We start from the raw sequence: 17,146 nt of genomic DNA, 5'->3' as shown, positions 1-17,146 counted from the left end.
GTATATAATCTTTGTAGACACATCGAGGACTTTGATGGATGAAGGGGTTAGTTGTGTGTCATTAGTTTACCCCCATCTTAGAAAGTTCAAGACTAGTTTCACTTATCTAAGAGAAGGATTGCTCATCATCACTATGTACTAGTTCCAGATACGTTCACTAGTGCTTAAGCAACTAATCTCGCTATTGCTCTTCTCATGTTTTAACTTCATTGATCTCATTTTTACGCATTAGTGAGGGAATGTTGATAATGCTCAAATTGAGTATTGTATAATGCTCATTCAACTAGCATTGTAAATTGCCATTTCTTGATAATGCTTTAATTTTGATAATGATAATGCTAATTCAACTAGCATTGCAAATTGTCATTTCTTGATAATGCTCAATTTTGATAATGATAATGCTAAAATTAGGTTATTCCATTAGTATTGGAAATGACAATTTTACCTTCATTATTTAGCCTATAAATAGAGAGCAATTTCATTCATTTTGAGATATCCCAAGTAAAACATTTGCTTTGAATACATTCCTCTATTTTAAGTATTGTTTGAGTTGAGAGAAGAGCAATACCACCAAGTTCACTCCAGTTTTCGGGTGTACGAATTCTTGGAGAGCCGTGTTAACCTCGGGGGAACGGTCCGCCTACTGCAGCGATTACACACATCGGGGCGAATTCGTTTCTAAGGCAGTGGTTTTACCACGACACGGTTTATCAATCTGTTTCTTTTAAATTATTATTTATTTTTCCTGTCATTGCTAACGGTGTTATTTTGCAGTCCATATTTCCAACAGATTTAAATAATAAATGATTCCAAAAAGTAACTATTGTTTGCACCATCTTTATGCTCAGCAAAGATGAAATTTGATGATGTAAACTTTTCAAAAGCATGGGTACAATAAACCACTTCAATCTTCAATCACATGTCTGCCTCTGCCCCTCATTCCACTTTAAACATTTTTTACTTTTTTTCTTCTTCTTGTAAACATGGTTCTTCTCCACCGTCAAAATTACAATTTCAATCACTTTTAAAACTACAAAGTTTTAAGTTTATAAAATGATTAAATAATTATTGGATTAAAAAAAGGTTCAATGTTCTAACTTTCTTGTTTACTGCATATTTTGTTTCAAAATAATAATAATAAACATCAACTATTAACTCTAATAAATTAATTTTTTAAAGGGTTTAGGTGAGTGCTGTGCGGAAACAAGTGAAAGGGAAATACCGATGCAGTTGCTATGGTTGGCGTGGAAATAACTGCTGTTGCACTCGTAATAGACCTGTTTTCTATTAAATAGGTTGCTTGTGTTTTCGGGAAATGCGCACGTACGACAATATTAATATATGATTAAAAAAAGTATTACCGTTTTTGCTATTATTTAAATAATAAAACCGGTAAAAAATGACCAAAAGTATTATTATTTTTACAAGTTTTAATTACCGATATAAATAAACGCGATAGAAAAAATATAATTTTTTCTATCGTGTTTACCTATATCGGTAATTAATAATAATAACGAAACGTTCCTGTCATGCCAAACTAACTAACAACTTTCTTTCTTAGGCCTTTTTGGTGTTTTTCTTTTAAACTTTTAAAACTTGCAATAGCTACTTCTGTGATTCAAATAGATGATGCCTTGGCTTTTTCTAACGTTGTTTCTCAAACAAGCAGAAAATTTTATTAATCAAAATAAAACACAAGAAATTACCTGCGCTGTGGCTTCAAATCGCAGACGACCAGAAAGAAAAGTTCGATTAATCAAAACCGTTTAATATTATCTGTTCGGTTAATTAACCTATTAAATATAAAGGTTATATCGGTTACGGGTTTTTTAACCCCCTAGTTGGTGTATGTTTTGATATTCAATTTAATTTTTAATTATTTTTAATTAAGAATTATTTATGTGTAACAAAAAAATCTAAGTTTATTTGCACTAAACTAAAGTTGAAATTTAAAATTTAAATTCAAATTTTCCGCCATCCACAGGCATAAAAGATTAAAATTATAAAAGGCTTCCTATTGGACAATTTGGACTCATGATTATTGGTTAATTATATTTTATAAAAGAAAGAGAACAATTATTTAAATTATTAGAAAACAAGATTAGTTATCAAAATCCAAAATTTTCTTTATTATAGTCGATTAGATATAACTCGATTAGCATATCGTCAGTATAATATATAAAAAAAATATGAAGATAAAAATATTTAAATAATAATATTCTCTGATTTATTAATGGAAAATCATCTAGATAATACAAGCATTATATCAAATTATTCAAAGGAATTCTCTATTATAAAAACAAAAAGGAGAAAAATCTACTAATTGACCCTTTCTCTTTGGTTGTTAGTGGCTCTCAACATTCCTTTCCCCCCAGAATCTTAATGACGTCACATAAAAGTTTTGATCAATGAAAATTTTCTATAAGTATTTTAAATATAATTAATAATATTATATTATGTTATATTTACAGTGTAAACAAAAATATTTTATATTAAAATTAAATAAAATTTTATTCAACAAATAATAATTAATAGAGTGATAAAGCAGTTGTACAAATTTTTATCACTCTTTAAAATTTTAATTTAATTAAATAATAGTATCCTTTAGTTATTTTCTTTAATATAATAACATTTATTTAACCTGTAATTGCAGGGAAAGTGAGAGACAATTATGTTAAGCGGGTAGTTATGATCTATGACAATTTTAATATACGGCTAAAGAAAAATCTTATCGGAAATATTAATATTTTTTTAATTTTTCTAATAAAGTGCTATTTAAAATATTATTTTTTTTATCGTAAATGTTAATTTTTCTACTTAATTTCCAGTAGAAAAATAATATTTTAAGTAACGCGTAATATTAACATTTCCGGTAGAAAAAAATAATGTTTTAAGTAGCGCTTTACCATAAATGTTAAACATTTTAGGTAGCGTTCAATATTAACAATATCGGTAGAAAAAAAATAATGTTTTAGATAACGATTTATCGAAAATATTAAAAAATATTAACATTTCTAACAACGTTTTTCTTTAATTGTATATTAAAGTTGTCGATGAAGCCAATCAAGTGTATTGTTAAATCCGTTATTATTCCACTGTTGTTACGCTCAGTCTGTTCTTCGCTTAGTTTCATCGTAACCGTTAAAATTTAAATATTAAAATTATTTTATAAATATTAGATAAACCCATAATTATCCTGTCTTGTTCATTGTATATTATATTTATTAAATATTTCTAATGCATTTTAAATATACAAAAAATATTATAAATACTATACGAATAATTATGAATATTTTAATTAGATATTGTAAAAATTATTGTATAAATATATTAATTATATATTTAAAGTTAAATATACCAATTCAAACAAAAACAAACCGTTTGCATTTTGTCGTTCCTATATTCCCATTATTTTTAAAAAAGATTTCCACTATCCTGTTGGCTTTTAGCCTTTTGTTTCCGTTTATAACGGTCGGGTATTACGATGTACGGAGATCCTTTAGTGCCGTTAACCTAACCTTCAACAAACTTCGTTGCCGTCCCTTCACTGTTTATCCAAATTGACGTCGTCAAAATCAAACCAAAAGCTCCGGGACCCGTCTTTTCTCTCTCGAGCTCTCTTCGTATGTTTATTATTGTTATGAGGGGTAAACTACACTATTAGCCACCAAACTTTAAGTTGTATATCAATTTCAGAATTAAACTGTAAAACACTTTACTTTTACCGATAAACTTTCATTTGTATTCTAGACCGTTTAAATTGTTAATAGCTTGATGGTGTAATATCATTGTTAATTAATTTTTTCTGTTATCGATTATTATTTATGAAAAAATTAGTATTAAAATATTTGTAATCATTCATTTTTTTATAGGTGGATTAATTTTTCATAAAATCCACATAAAACCAATGAAAAAATATCTAAAAGTTTGACGTTTTTATATTCTAATATACTCTAATGATGAAAAATTATTAGATGATTCCGATTCACCATGTCATCTGTGGTTACAACTTAATAATATTTGTTCATATCAATTTTTTAAGGTGAATCTTCACATCTTTCGTACATATAAATAAGAGGTTGGTAGTTATTTGAAAGTTATTTTAAAATTTATGACTCTTATTTACTGGGACCACGGATGACATAATGAGTCAATTCTATCAAATAATTTCTCGTAATGATGCTAATTTCTAGGTATATTCATTTGCCTAAAATAATACTTTCCACCATTCACTATTTTTTAACGAAAACTACATACCGTATGAAATTCAAGAGATCTTCCAAACCTTCAAAAATGATATATTTTTGTGTTTAATTTCATAAGTTTAAAACAGAACTTGAAAAAAAATCTAAACTAAAAAAGTGACTGTCGATGATGAAAAACTTTGCCAATGCATAGTCTGATCGTAAAAAGATGTTAAAAAATATTTATCTTCAGTCGTAATTGAAGATGCGCGAAAAAAATCATAAAAAGGGTGAGACTAAATAAAAAAATAGTATTTACTTTCACATTAGTACATGTAAGCTTTAACATCAACATTTTTTAATTTGTTAGGCGTGGTTATAAGGTAATACTTGTTCAAGATTTTTTTAACAAATTGATAATATATATACTCTACAAATATAATTATTTAAACCCAAAATATATAAATAAAATAATATTATTTTTGTATGATTATTAATAATTTTATAATCCGATGTCCTAATTGAAAATCAACTAAAATCAAATGTTAAAATTAAAATATTTTAAAACTTAGTACCAGATCGATTTACAACGTGCGACTAATAGTGAAATTTCTTCTTCTTCTTCTTATTTTAAGGAGAGAGCATATAAATCGTCGCCAGTTGGGATTTGATTAAAGTCTCTCTCTCTCTCCACTTTAAAAGTTACGCAACTCTGAGCTTATAGTTGCCATTTGAATTTCCTGTTAACTCGCCGGCATTTATTTATTCTGTAAGTTTCCTTTTAATGATATTCATCGCCGATTCTATTTCTTTAATTTTTAGAAACTCTAAATCTGTTCTTCAGATCCGAATCTATGTATATTTTTTTTCATTCACATTTTTCTGCTGATTTTCATTCATCTCTTCTTTTTACTGTGAAGAGGTGAAATATCTTTTTTCTTCCAAATCCGTGTATGGTTTACTCTCATTCATTTTATTTCTATTTTGTTCAAAAATTGATCTTCTCCGACTGAATTAATGATACATTCGTGTCGTGTTAACTCACTGAGTTTCAGCTTTTCCTCAGTCAGTGAATGTACTTAAAAGTTTTAGATTCATTTAAGAAACGTATATGCATTTAAATCTTGAAGTAAATACCACGTCATTTTCACTGAATCAGAGTTTGCTCAGTGTAGCTACACAGTTCTTTGAATCGCAGAGTCGTTAGAACTATCTGTAATGGAATCTACGCAGCTGCAAAGAAGAGGAGGAGGATTGGTATCGCTATCTCCGTCGCAAACGCCTCGATCAAACGACAAATCGGTGCGAGATCTGCGATCAGCCGATTCCAATTCAAGCTCCAAACATGATAAAGATAAAGGCGTTAACGTTCAGGTTATTTTACGTTGCAGGTCAGTTTTCTCTTCTTTTTATTTTTATTTTCCAGTTCGTGTTTAGTTAAATGTATAAATTAATAATGACAAAATTTCCCCTTGTAGGCCACTGGGTGAAGATGAAGCGAGAATAAATACTCCGGTGGTGATATCGTGCAATGAAAGTAGAAGAGAAATTTGTGCTGTACAGAGTATTGCTAATAAGCAAATTGATAGGACCTTTCTTTTTGACAAGGTTGCATTTTTGTTATAAATTCACTTTTTTATGAGTGGAGGTTCAATTTTGTGTTATATTAAATTAATTGTTTGGTAATGTAGACTGGTTTCAAAGTTGAAATTGTTTATTTTCGGGTTTCGAAAAAGGTAAAGAGGGATTTGAAAATTTATGCGTCAATTTATGACGTTGGAGATTTTTTTGTCAGGTCTTTGGTCCATCGTCTCAGCAAAAGGATTTATTTGATCTAGCTGTGTCTCCAATTGTTAATGAAGTTCTTGAGGGTTATAATTGCACTATCTTTGCATATGGCCAGACGGGAACTGGAAAGACATACACAATGGAGGGAGGAGCAAGGAAAAAGGTACTTTTTTTCTCTCTAGTTTGTTAGGTTGCATTTGGGAACTTGCGTTTAAAAAATAGTATAGTTTGTGTGGTAAAACATATATAAATGCAACATTCATTATTGTTTTTCAAATTTATTGATTTTATGCCTGTTTAGTTTTTAAATTGAAAACCTTATTGTATGTTTCAAATTCACGCTTTTATGTCTTTCAAATATATAATCATATTGATTTTTTTATAATTTATATAGAATATATGCTTTTCAATCTCACAATTTATTTATAAGATGAAATTTGAATTTTGAATACAAATTTTCATCTTCATGTTCTCATACATATTATATATGAATTTCATGATCCTTTTCTTGCTTTCAGTCCTAAATGAAATTGTGGTTTTGTGCAGAATGGAGAATTCCCTAGTGATGCAGGTGTCATTCCAAGAGCTGTTAAACAAATTTTCGACATATTAGAAGCTCAGAATGCCGAATATAGTATGAAAGTTACGTTTCTAGAGCTTTACAATGAGGAAATAACAGATCTTCTGGCACCAGAGGAAACTACAAAGTTCATTGATGATAAAACTAAGAAACCCATTGCTCTTATGGAAGATGGGAAAGGGGGAGTTTTTGTCAGAGGCCTGGAAGAAGAGATAGTAACAACTGCTAATGAAATTTACAAAATTTTAGAAAAAGGCTCTGCTAAAAGGCGTACAGCTGAAACTCTGCTTAACAAACAAAGTAGTCGTTCTCATTCTATATTTTCAATTACAATCCACATCAAGGAGTGTACTCCAGAGGGGGAAGAGATGATTAAATGCGGGAAGCTAAATCTTGTTGATCTTGCTGGTTCTGAGAATATTTCACGTTCCGGTGCAAGAGAGGTATTGTATTACCATCATCCTGAGTGTGATATTTGCTTTGGAAAATGTGTGAGATGACTGAAGAGCGAATGTATGTGCTACGAGTCTTATGCAGTCAAAAAAAAAATTGTTGACTGAAGAGTAAATGTCTGCTATGAAACTTATATACAGTCAAATGAAAAAAATTCTCTATTTTGCACTCTCTTTTAAGACTGATTCGGTGTTGTCTATGTTAGGACATTTGAACATATTGTGTTGATCCTAAGTAATTGACTCTTACAGAGCAGAGCAAGGGAAGCTGGAGAGATTAATAAAAGCTTGCTCACTCTTGGTCGTGTAATCAATGCCCTTGTTGAGCACTCTGGTCATGTACCTTATAGGTATGGATTATCCATAGATGAGAATGTCTCAAATAGCATCTTGTTTTTGTTTGGATAAATAATAATATATATTTTTGCAAACTGCAGAGATAGCAAGCTAACAAGGCTATTGAGGGATTCCTTAGGAGGGAAAACAAAAACATGTATAATTGCCACCATATCACCATCCATCCATTGTCTGGAAGAAACACTCAGCACTTTAGATTACGCACATCGTGCCAAGAATATCAAGAACAAACCAGAGGTCAGTGGATTAGTCTTCCGAATCGCCTTTTGTTCTTTTTATTGCTAATAATCTCACATTATACGGCTGAATAATGTCTCATTTCTCTTTTGTACATAGTTAAAATATTTGTTCTCTTCTTAATATGCTGAAATAATTGAAATTCGTTACTCTTACAGATTAACCAGAAGATGATGAAATCTGCTTTAATAAAAGATTTATATTCTGAAATTGATCGGCTGAAGCAAGGTAGTTGACCATTCCTTAAAAATTTTTCCAATAAACTTATTGAATCATCAACTGGTTCTTCCAAGTGATACTTTTTGCTTCATTTTTTATGTTTAATCAGAGGTCTACTCTGCAAGAGAGAAAAATGGAATTTACATTCCACGAGATCGATTTCTCCAGGACGAAGCAGAGAAAAAGGTTAGATTCAAACCATATGGTTAACTGGTAGAATTGTTTGTCTCAGGTTTCACGAGGATTGTATTTATTAGTATTACTAAGAAATAATAACTTTTACCTCAGGCTATGGCTGAAAAAATAGAGCGTATGGAACTTGAATCAGAATCCAAGGAGAAGGTACATTTCTTCAAATTTACCCCTTTAGTTTTTTTTTTCCTGATGTAAGGTTTATATAGGTCAAGCTAATTATTCTTTCTTTGCTTTTTCTGCAGCAAATTGCTGAGCTTCAGGAACTTTACAATTCACAGCAGCTGTTGACTGCAGATTTAAGTGAGAAACTTGAAAAGAAGGAGGTATTACAGTTTTGGATAATCAACTTATAAATGCCATATTAGCTCTTTTCTTGTCTTATACTATGACAGAAGTGAACCATCTCCCTGTTCTTTCCTTTTTTTCAGAAAAAGCTTGAAGAAACTGAATTTGCATTGTTTGATCTCGAAGATAAACATAGACAAGCAAATGCAACTATTAAAGAGCAGGACTTTTTTGTATCTAATCTCCTTAAATCTGGTGAGCTGGAGGTTGCTTGGGCAACTTCTCTGGTCTGAGTATTTTTCCCCCTTCTCTTTTTCTTCCCTTTGATGGTTGTTTTGCCACTTGTATCTTTTTAGTTTGCATTCATGCTGTTTATTTTGTATTTTTTTTTTCTGAAACTAAATACGTCCATTGCTATTTTTTCAGAGAAAACACTAGTTGACCGTGCTTTTGAACTCCGAGCAGAGCTCGAAAATGCTGCATCAGATCTCTCAGATTTGTTTGCCAAGATCGGTTAGTATCCTTCACATAGCACTTTGTTATAGAATGACTTGTTCCCTAAAGGTTTTGTTCTTTGAATGCTGTTCGGCTTTCAGAAAGGAAGAATAAAATTGAGGATGGAAACAAAGCACTTATCCAAAAGTTCAGGTCCCAATTGACCCAGCAGCTTGATATCTTGCACAAGACTTTTGCAGCTTCCGTGACTCAACAAGAGCAGCAACTGAAACACATGGAGGAAGATATGCATTCATTTGTATCGACAAAGTCAGAGGTATGGTTTCAACAGCACATTTGAACACATTTCAACAGCTTGATTAACTGCCTCTAATAGCTTGTCCTGTGTATAATTGCAGGCTACAGAAGAACTTCGAGGAAGGTTAGGGAAATTGAAGAACACATATGGTTTGGGTGTTAAAACTTTGGACAATATATCCTCAAAACTTGATGGAAATTTCATGTCAACCTTGGGTGATCTAAATTCTGAAGTTTCAAAGCACTCGCATGACCTGGAAGATGTAAGCAGTATTCTGCAGTTAAGTTTTCAAGTGGACCTTCCTTTTTTTTTATTTCTTCTGCTTATGATGTTATTCATATGGTTCAGCTATTGAAAGGAATTACTTCCGAGGCTGAAGCGTTACTCAATGACCTTCAAAGTAGTCTTTACAAGCAGGAGGAGAAGCTAACTGTGTTCGCACAACAACAGCACGAGGTTTGTAACTTATTTTTTTTGATAGGAATTGAAGGCCTCATTAAAAACCTCCTTCTTGATTAGAGAGACTTACAGAGAATCTCCTTAATCAGCGGAAGGAGGAAAAGAGTGCCTTAGGAATTCATTGAACATAAGAACACCAAAATACATCCAGATATCGACCCCGTACATAAAACAAAACACCATAAAACAACCAAAAAACACCCCCATAGCAGCAACAGTAGCTCAACCTAATATCAACCACAACAACCTCTAAAGGACTGACCCAACTAAAAGCCTAACTCTTGACTCGGAGAGCACCAGAAAACAGAACACCTAAAAAAGAGACAAGAAAATGACAGCTGACTCAAACTATAGTATCCAAAATAAAACACAGACATCCAGGAGCTTCCATCCACACGAAGAGGGCAGAAAACCAAACTATAGACTCTGGCTCCAAAGCTGGAAAAATGGAATCATAATCTGGCTCCCAGAACAGACAAATCTCCCACACATTGAACCTTCTACTGCTGCTTGATTTGGCTGTATCAGGCCAGTAATTGGGGACCCGAAACTTTCTCTGCTAACCCCAATATATCTCTGCCATCCAGCCTGTCAACCACCGCCCCAACCTGTTGGGCATCCCCATCCTGGTGGGCCACCACACCCTTGGAACTACTAATAGCACGCCTCTTGATAATGTTAATCACGTTCTTCATCACCCTTGCCTTTAACCGACCATCCAAGTTGGATGAATCAAAAAAATCCAATATTCTCTCTCTATCACGTGCAGACATACAACTTTCGTTGCTTTCAAAAAATGACTCTCTAGCCCCTTGATCCAGCACATTCTCGTGCTCCACCACATCCTCGAATTCCGATGGAATAATCCCCAAACCAGCAGCATAATTCCTTAAGCCCATAATAAAATCCTCCCCTATGTTCCTTTCCACTACTTCCCCACCCGACGAGAAGCAACCACTAACTCTTTCCCCCATACAACATAATAGACTTTCTTCATCCACAGAACAACGCTCAGAAATCTTCTCCACCGAAGAGTCCTCGTTTCTGCCAGCTCCCTCAAGACATACCTCCACCACGGGAGAATTAACTGGCGAGACACCGACGAGCTCCCCCACCAAAGATAACGGGGAGGCAACTGCCTCATCCATCAAGAACGAGTCTGCCCAGACTGAATCGGGACTGAAACAAGGCTCAAACTCAGAAATACAAACTGTAAATAACAAGTCCCCGGCTTTCAAAACAACGGATTCTTCCACACGTGTTTGATGGTTTGTAATAATTTGAAACAAAGCCCTTTCAAAAGAACCTGGATTCACAGATCCTTCGTCAATGGAGATAAGTTCTCCCCATTTGTCTGCAATGCTTCTGAAGGTGGAGGGATTCCACAAAAACGGTGGGATCCCTTTGCACGAAAGCCACGCCCGACGGCTGCTACAATGAAAGTTTTCCGACCACACTTCTACTTTGCCAAAACAATTATTCAATGCCCCCATCTGATTATTCAGCGTGAAATCCCTACTCTCATCATCTTCAAAAATGATTAGAACTGCTAACCCGCTTAGCCTCATGATTTTCGGGCCTAAGATGCCTTCCTTATGCATTATGGCAGCCAACTCATTCATCTTTAAAAAATTTCTGCACCACCCTACCAAGCTGCCTCTGCAAGTTAACAGTTTGTCCTCGTCAACAGAACCCACAATGGGAGCCTCTAAATGCCCAACATCCTCCCTTTTACTCTTAATCTCGGCTGGTTTTAAACCCGAAAACTTCTTTCTCCAAAAAGCTTCCCGGGGTTGAAATCTGGCCAAAAAAACTCTAACTTCATTACCGCGAATCCTAGATCTGTCAACACAGTTGATAGCCTTCCTTGCGTCTTCCAATCTGGTGAAACGAACAAAGCCAAACCTACTTCCTCCCTTGCTTCTTTTGTTAGGGATGAAAGAATCAACCACCTCTCCATGTTTATCGAATAACAGCCAAAGCCCTTTATGATGAAGACGCTCTGGAATGTTGAAAATGATCACCGTAAAACAATTTTCCCCCGCAGAACTAGTCACCTTACTTGCCATCATAAGACAAAAAGAGAGATCAAAGAAAGAGCTGTAAAAAAACGCCTAAAAAACTAGAGAGAAGCAGGAGCTTCTCTCACTAAAAAATGTTAATTTTATTGCGAGGTTTGTAACTTATTGGTCTGTGTCTCAGCTAATCGGCAATCAAGCTGTACTCACTTCTTCTATTTCATCAACAGGCACACTCCAGGGCAGTGAACAATGCAAGGTCAATTTCTAAAATAACAGTGAATTTCTTCGAGACTTTAGACATGCATGCATCCAAGCTGACCAAAATTGTGGAAGAAGCTCAAATAATGAATGACAACAAATTGTCTGAATTTGAAAAGAAGTTTGAGGTACTTAATAGTTTTTAATTCAAACAATTTTGCTTTTCATAGAGCTGGTAACCGTTAAGTTTAATTGAAATCTATAATACATGTAGGAATGCGCCGCTAATGAAGAGAAGCAATTGCTACAAAAGGTGGCAGAACTTCTTGCAGGTTCAAGTGCTAGGAAGCAAAAACTGGTACCCAGATATATAACTTCTAATCTCAACAATCTTATGAGCTGTGCGTTCTTGATAACTATTTTGGGAATAAATTCCTTTATTTCTTTCCTTTTAGGTCCAAATGGCAGTCCATGATCTTCGGGATAATGCATCCAGCAAAACAAGTGAGCTACAGAAAGAAATGTGTACCATGCAAGAGTCCACTAATGTTGTTAAAAATGAATGGAATGTTCACATGGAAAGCACAGAATCCCACTATATTGAGGATGCTTGTGCTGTAGAAAGCGGAAAGAAAGATATGCAAGAGGTTCTTCAAAACTGGTATGCTTTGTTGTTTTTCCCCGGCATCAATTTTCTGCTTCAAATGTTAATTATTTTAGTATGCACTGAACATCCTACAAAATTCTTGTTGCAGTATGAAGAAAGCAAAGATGAGTTCTCAGCAATGGAGGAATGCTCAGGAGTCCCTTCTCAGTTTAGAAAAAAGTAATGTTGAATCGGTGGATTCCATTGTGAGGTAAGCTTTATTCTTTCAAGAAGTGTTTTAAAGAACTCTCAGACATGGATCATGGATCACTGATCTTTGTTATCTATTCAATTTAGGGGAGGGGTGGAAGCCAATCAGATTCTCCGAGATCAACTTTCTGGCGCCGTGTCCACTGCTCTTGAAGATGTAGACACTGCAAACTACAGTTCCCTCACGTCCATTGATCGTAAGTACCAAAGATAAATGAATATAAGATTATCCAGCTAGATCTGTTACTTGTTATCCGTTTGAATTCAAATCTGAGCCCGATGAACAAAAATACTGGCAGATTCATTACAACTTGACCAGGAAGCATGTGGGAAGATGAGCTCCATGATCATGCCTTGTTGTGTGGAATTGAGGGAAGTGAAGGGTGGTCACTACCACAAGACTGTTGAAATCACGGAGAATGCAGGGAAATGTCTGGAGGAGGAATACATGGTAAGATAGTAGAAACCAGCAAAAGTATAGAAACAATTTTTTAATAAAACCCTCTTATTTTTTTTTCTGGTTGGGAACTCAAATCACAGGTGGACAAGGCATCTTGCTCGACGCCGAGGAAGAGGGCATTTAACCTGCCAAGCATGACTTCGATTGAGGAACTGAAAACTCCTCCCTTTGAGGAACTGTTGAAGGTGTTCTGGGAAGCAAAATCAGGAAAATTGGGGAATGGAGACATAAAGCACACATTGGGGGAATGTGACGCAGCATCAACAGCGCCCCAATTGAAAGATTCCAGACTTCCACTCACTGCTATCAACTAAAAGTGAATGGGTCTATATAGCAGTAGCATTTAGTATAGTGGTAAGAAAGAAAAGTGTGTACAGTGCCTGCAGATACAGAACCAGAGTACGTGTGGCTGAAAACCCCTCTCCCCCATTCATTGTTTGCAAAAAATATTTCAACTGGAACATCAACATGCACTAAATTTTTATATATAATACTGAAACACTGGGTTTTTTTGTTTGACCTTTATGTTTGGAATTTGTGGATACATATTGAATTAGACGATATTCAAGTAAATCCTTGTTTTAATTGAGTCCTCATTAAAATTATGATCAAATAAATTTATTTGTATCGTGTATAATATATATAAATTATGTTATAAAAAAAGTTACAAAAAAAAAAAGTTTATATTTTAATGAGGATGATTAACTGAGTGGTGAAGTATATCCATCTGTAGATTTTATACTCCAGAAAACATATTCTTGGGCCCTCACAACACTTTCTACTACACAATTTCTGCTAAAGTCACTATATAAGTAACCTTCCAATATATAAAATATATAACTTGAGTGCATTCTGCAGTTCTACCCTAAGCTGCACTTTCACCTGCATAAATGTCGATGTTTCACATCGTCAGAAGCCAACAGGGTCGATTACAAGTACCAAAGTTACAAATATTTTATTTTCATCTCTTTCCTCTGAAGCTGGAATTAGAAAAGACATATTAGTGGTGTCACGGTAGAGGAATTTATTGCTGCACGATTTATAGCCTTCTAAGTGCCAACTAAGTTCATAATTCAACATGTTCATGGTTAATATACAAAAAAATCTGAGGTTAAAATGATGAGAAAAAAATCTGCAGCTGTGTAAGAGAAAGCCCTATCAGGGATAGAATACCTACGAAGCTCCTCCCTATGGAAATAAGCTCTCACTTCTTCTTTGTCATTGTGTTATGCCCAAGCAATGAAGCTTCAGACTTTTCACTGTGATCATATGCTTCAATGTTCTGGCCTTTCTTCCCAGTTCTACCGGGGTTAAATTTATTTGCCAATGATAGTGTTACAGGCAAAGCATTATTCTCATCAACAAGTTAATTGTGTTGTGTCATAGAATGGCCATAGACAGATTCACATTTCAGCCTTTTTTTCAATAGGGTAGGCCCTCAACGAGGACCTGTGTAACCCCTCACCAGGTTCCCTTGTAAATGATCGTTCTTGCCCAACTTGAAAGCTTGCTTGCCATCAACCTCATCAAAAACTCTAGAACCAGAGTTATGCAAGAGACAACTTTCACGCATCTTACCCTTCATTTTTCTTTATAAATAGAAGCTTTCTACTCTTGGGACATGAACATTTTCCTCAAAGCTCCTTTGACAGAATTGATTCATTCCATCTAGAGGCCATCAATCCTTACTAACTTTCTTCAAAGATTTTGTCTTTTCAGAATCAAGGCCAGAATAGAACGAAGAACCGAGGATCTTCTACGACTCAACTGACATATTCAAACTTGCTTCTCATTAGATGCTTGCTGATGAGTGATTTATTTTGTTACTATTTTACTGTTAATTAATCCATATTATCTCTTTGATATTACTAATTTAGGGTGTTTTGATTCGTTTTCTAGGCAAGATTTTAATTTTCACCAATAACACTAAAGAAGCGAAGTTCTTTCGTTTTTATTTTTTATTTTCTGGAGTTACTAGATTAGTGGGCAAGATTTTATGCATAGTGATGTATGATGTGACAGTTTTCAAAAAGTACAATCAGTATTCTAGAATGACGAATTATTAGGAATTAGTTTAATTTTGAATTTGGCAATTATCACTTGTTTATTTTATTATTTGAATATTTTAAAAATTTTATTCTTATCTAATTTTTTAATAAGCCAAAGCCTTAAGCGATGACTCGATTCTAATCGTGAGGACTAAAAAAACACTTAATATTTTATGATATTATTCTTAATTTTTTGCAAACTTAGTTTAGTAATCGGCCTCGCCTTAAAAAACAAAACATTTTCATTTCAAAAGTGCATCTTGTTCTGATTTAAAGTTGGGAGGAAGGATCGGCTTGTAGCATATTCGACTTCATGTGAATACACTTAGCGACGGTATGCTAAGGGAAATTATGATCGGATTCGATTCTTATTAAGACAACATGATCTGAGTCAAGTTTTTCCAGCGCTTAAATTGAATTGGTGCTAACGACGATAGTCGTGGTTAGTCTAAATAAAGATTAAATCATAAGGATTGGCCTTGAATTGTTGGTTTACCAGAGAGAAAAACAAGTTACAAGGGTTGGACCTTGAAGACTGTAACCGACATTTATCAGAAATAAAATCCTCTTCGATGATTAATTGGAATTGAGGTAAAGTAATCTCTGAGGCTATTTTACTTAAATTGAATTTCTGCTAAAAATTACTTTCATTATTCTTCCTATATTTAATTTTTTACAATTACTTTTATTTTCACATATATTTTTATCTTTCAATCAAAATCTCCCATTTTCTTTACCCTTTTCGTCAAAATCAAAGTAAAAACTTTCCCACATCAAAATCTCTAATGCCCTGTGGATCGACCATTTCCTCTTTATATTACGTTTCAAACTTATTTATTTGAGAAAAAATATTATTTATTTGATAAAATACGATGCGTGTCACTTGCCCACCTCATCATCATCAAATTACTCAGATGAGACAGATTCACCTTTTTCATTTCTAATAAATTCTCTTGCACCTTTTGAAAAGGCCATAACTGGTCACCCCTTTTACAAATAGTTCCCTCTGATCATGTCATGCGATGGTTTCTTTCTATTGTCAGAGTGCAAGAACCGGTCATTCATCATCAGTGAGGAAGCTTTACAAGATTTAAAATTGAGATCAGGAGATTTTTGCCCTCATTTTCATTTCCCTCTTCTAATATTCCAATCATCGGATCTAACATGCGAATCCGCAGGCAAATCTTCTCCTAGTCTTATATTTTGTCGAAATAGTTCAGCACGCTCAGATATGTCAACTCGACTCCCTTGCAAAAGCGGAAGGGTTTGTGTTAGATTTGTCTAGAAATTAAGTTGATAAGTTAAAAATTTCATTTTGATTGGTGGTCAATTTATTGAAAATTTCATCTTAGTTGGTGGCCAAACTTTGAACATGTGAATTTTATATTTGGTGGCTAACTTGTACACATTAAAAAATTCTTTGGTAGGTGGCCAAACTTTGAACATATTGTTCTTAAAATTAAACTATAAATAGGCCTAAGTATTTCCATTAGAAATCATCCCAAAAACAAGTTCTCTCTTCATCTTGTATTCTTCATTCTCCCACTTTGGGAATTCTAAAGAATTTCATTTGTTGTAATATTGGCGATATAGTGAAGTTATCATCTGGTGTGGTGCCCGAAGAGTAGACGATATTCTCGTCGAACCTCATAAATTTGGTGTGTTCTCTCCTTTATTGTTTTTATTCGGTTCTTTTCCATTGTGTTTCAATATTCAATAGTTTGACAGGTTTATCCGCTGTGCAACCTTTGGTGGTTTTAATCTTGACATTTTAGGTCAATTTTAAAACTACGTTCGTGTGGGAAATAACCCGTTTTCCCCAACAGTTTGGCCTTTCATGGACTTTATCTGATCTCCAACTCTAAATTAAGTATTATTTTCAGAACGCTTGAAATTTTTAGCAAAATCATAAGATGTTCTCCTATGAGGTGCCTTTGAAGCATATACTTTTGCTTCAGACAATTGATTCACATTTTTATTCATAGCATAGTCTAATTCTACCCCTTTTAAAAGGTCATACTTCTTCCCTGCTCTCAAATGATCTAGATTTTCC

At 33.9% G+C, this 17,146-nt stretch overlaps 1 protein-coding gene across 3 annotated transcripts; it reads left to right on the top strand.

The window, feature by feature from the left end:
- Positions 1-4,829: 4,829 nt before the first annotated feature.
- On the top strand, positions 4,830-13,564 carry LOC120148236 (kinesin-like protein KIN-5D). 3 transcript variants are annotated; one of them, XM_039161405.1, is made up of 23 exons: positions 4,830-4,953; positions 5,355-5,575; positions 5,663-5,792; positions 5,980-6,135; positions 6,519-6,995; positions 7,257-7,354; positions 7,442-7,598; positions 7,757-7,826; positions 7,927-8,003; positions 8,106-8,159; positions 8,255-8,335; positions 8,441-8,552; positions 8,724-8,810; positions 8,894-9,069; positions 9,152-9,313; positions 9,400-9,507; positions 11,759-11,917; positions 12,004-12,087; positions 12,185-12,390; positions 12,485-12,586; positions 12,673-12,782; positions 12,885-13,036; positions 13,126-13,359. In XM_039161405.1, the coding sequence occupies exons 2-23, from the start codon at positions 5,403-5,405 to the stop codon at positions 13,357-13,359; spliced, it is 3,165 nt and encodes a 1,054-aa protein (XP_039017336.1). In that variant the 5' UTR covers positions 4,830-4,953; positions 5,355-5,402. The 3 variants fall into 3 exon arrangements, with proteins under 3 accessions (XP_039017336.1, XP_039017337.1, XP_039017338.1); XM_039161406.1 differs by having other exon boundaries at positions 4,896-4,953; positions 5,360-5,575; XM_039161407.1 differs by lacking the exon at positions 4,830-4,953 and having other exon boundaries at positions 5,403-5,575; positions 13,126-13,564.
- Positions 13,565-17,146: the final 3,582 nt, after the last annotated feature.

Source organism: Hibiscus syriacus, unplaced genomic scaffold (genome assembly GCF_006381635.1).
Source record: "Hibiscus syriacus cultivar Baekdansim isolate YM2019G1 unplaced genomic scaffold, ASM638163v2 tig00110954_pilon, whole genome shotgun sequence".
Classification (NCBI taxonomy): domain Eukaryota; kingdom Viridiplantae; phylum Streptophyta; class Magnoliopsida; order Malvales; family Malvaceae; genus Hibiscus; species Hibiscus syriacus.
Note: the sequence above shows the minus strand (reverse complement) of the source record. Positions and strands in the feature narration are given on the sequence as shown.

Coding starts and splice junctions, on each gene's coding strand:
- LOC120148236 (XM_039161407.1), top strand. CDS start 5,403: ATGGAATCTACGCAGCTGCAAAGAAGAGGAGGAGGATTGGTATCGCTA. Junction 7,827..7,926: donor AATTGATCGGCTGAAGCAAG/GTAGTTGACCAT, acceptor ATGTTTAATCAG/AGGTCTACTCTGCAAGAGAG. Junction 8,811..8,893: donor AGATTTGTTTGCCAAGATCG/GTTAGTATCCTT, acceptor TTCGGCTTTCAG/AAAGGAAGAATAAAATTGAG.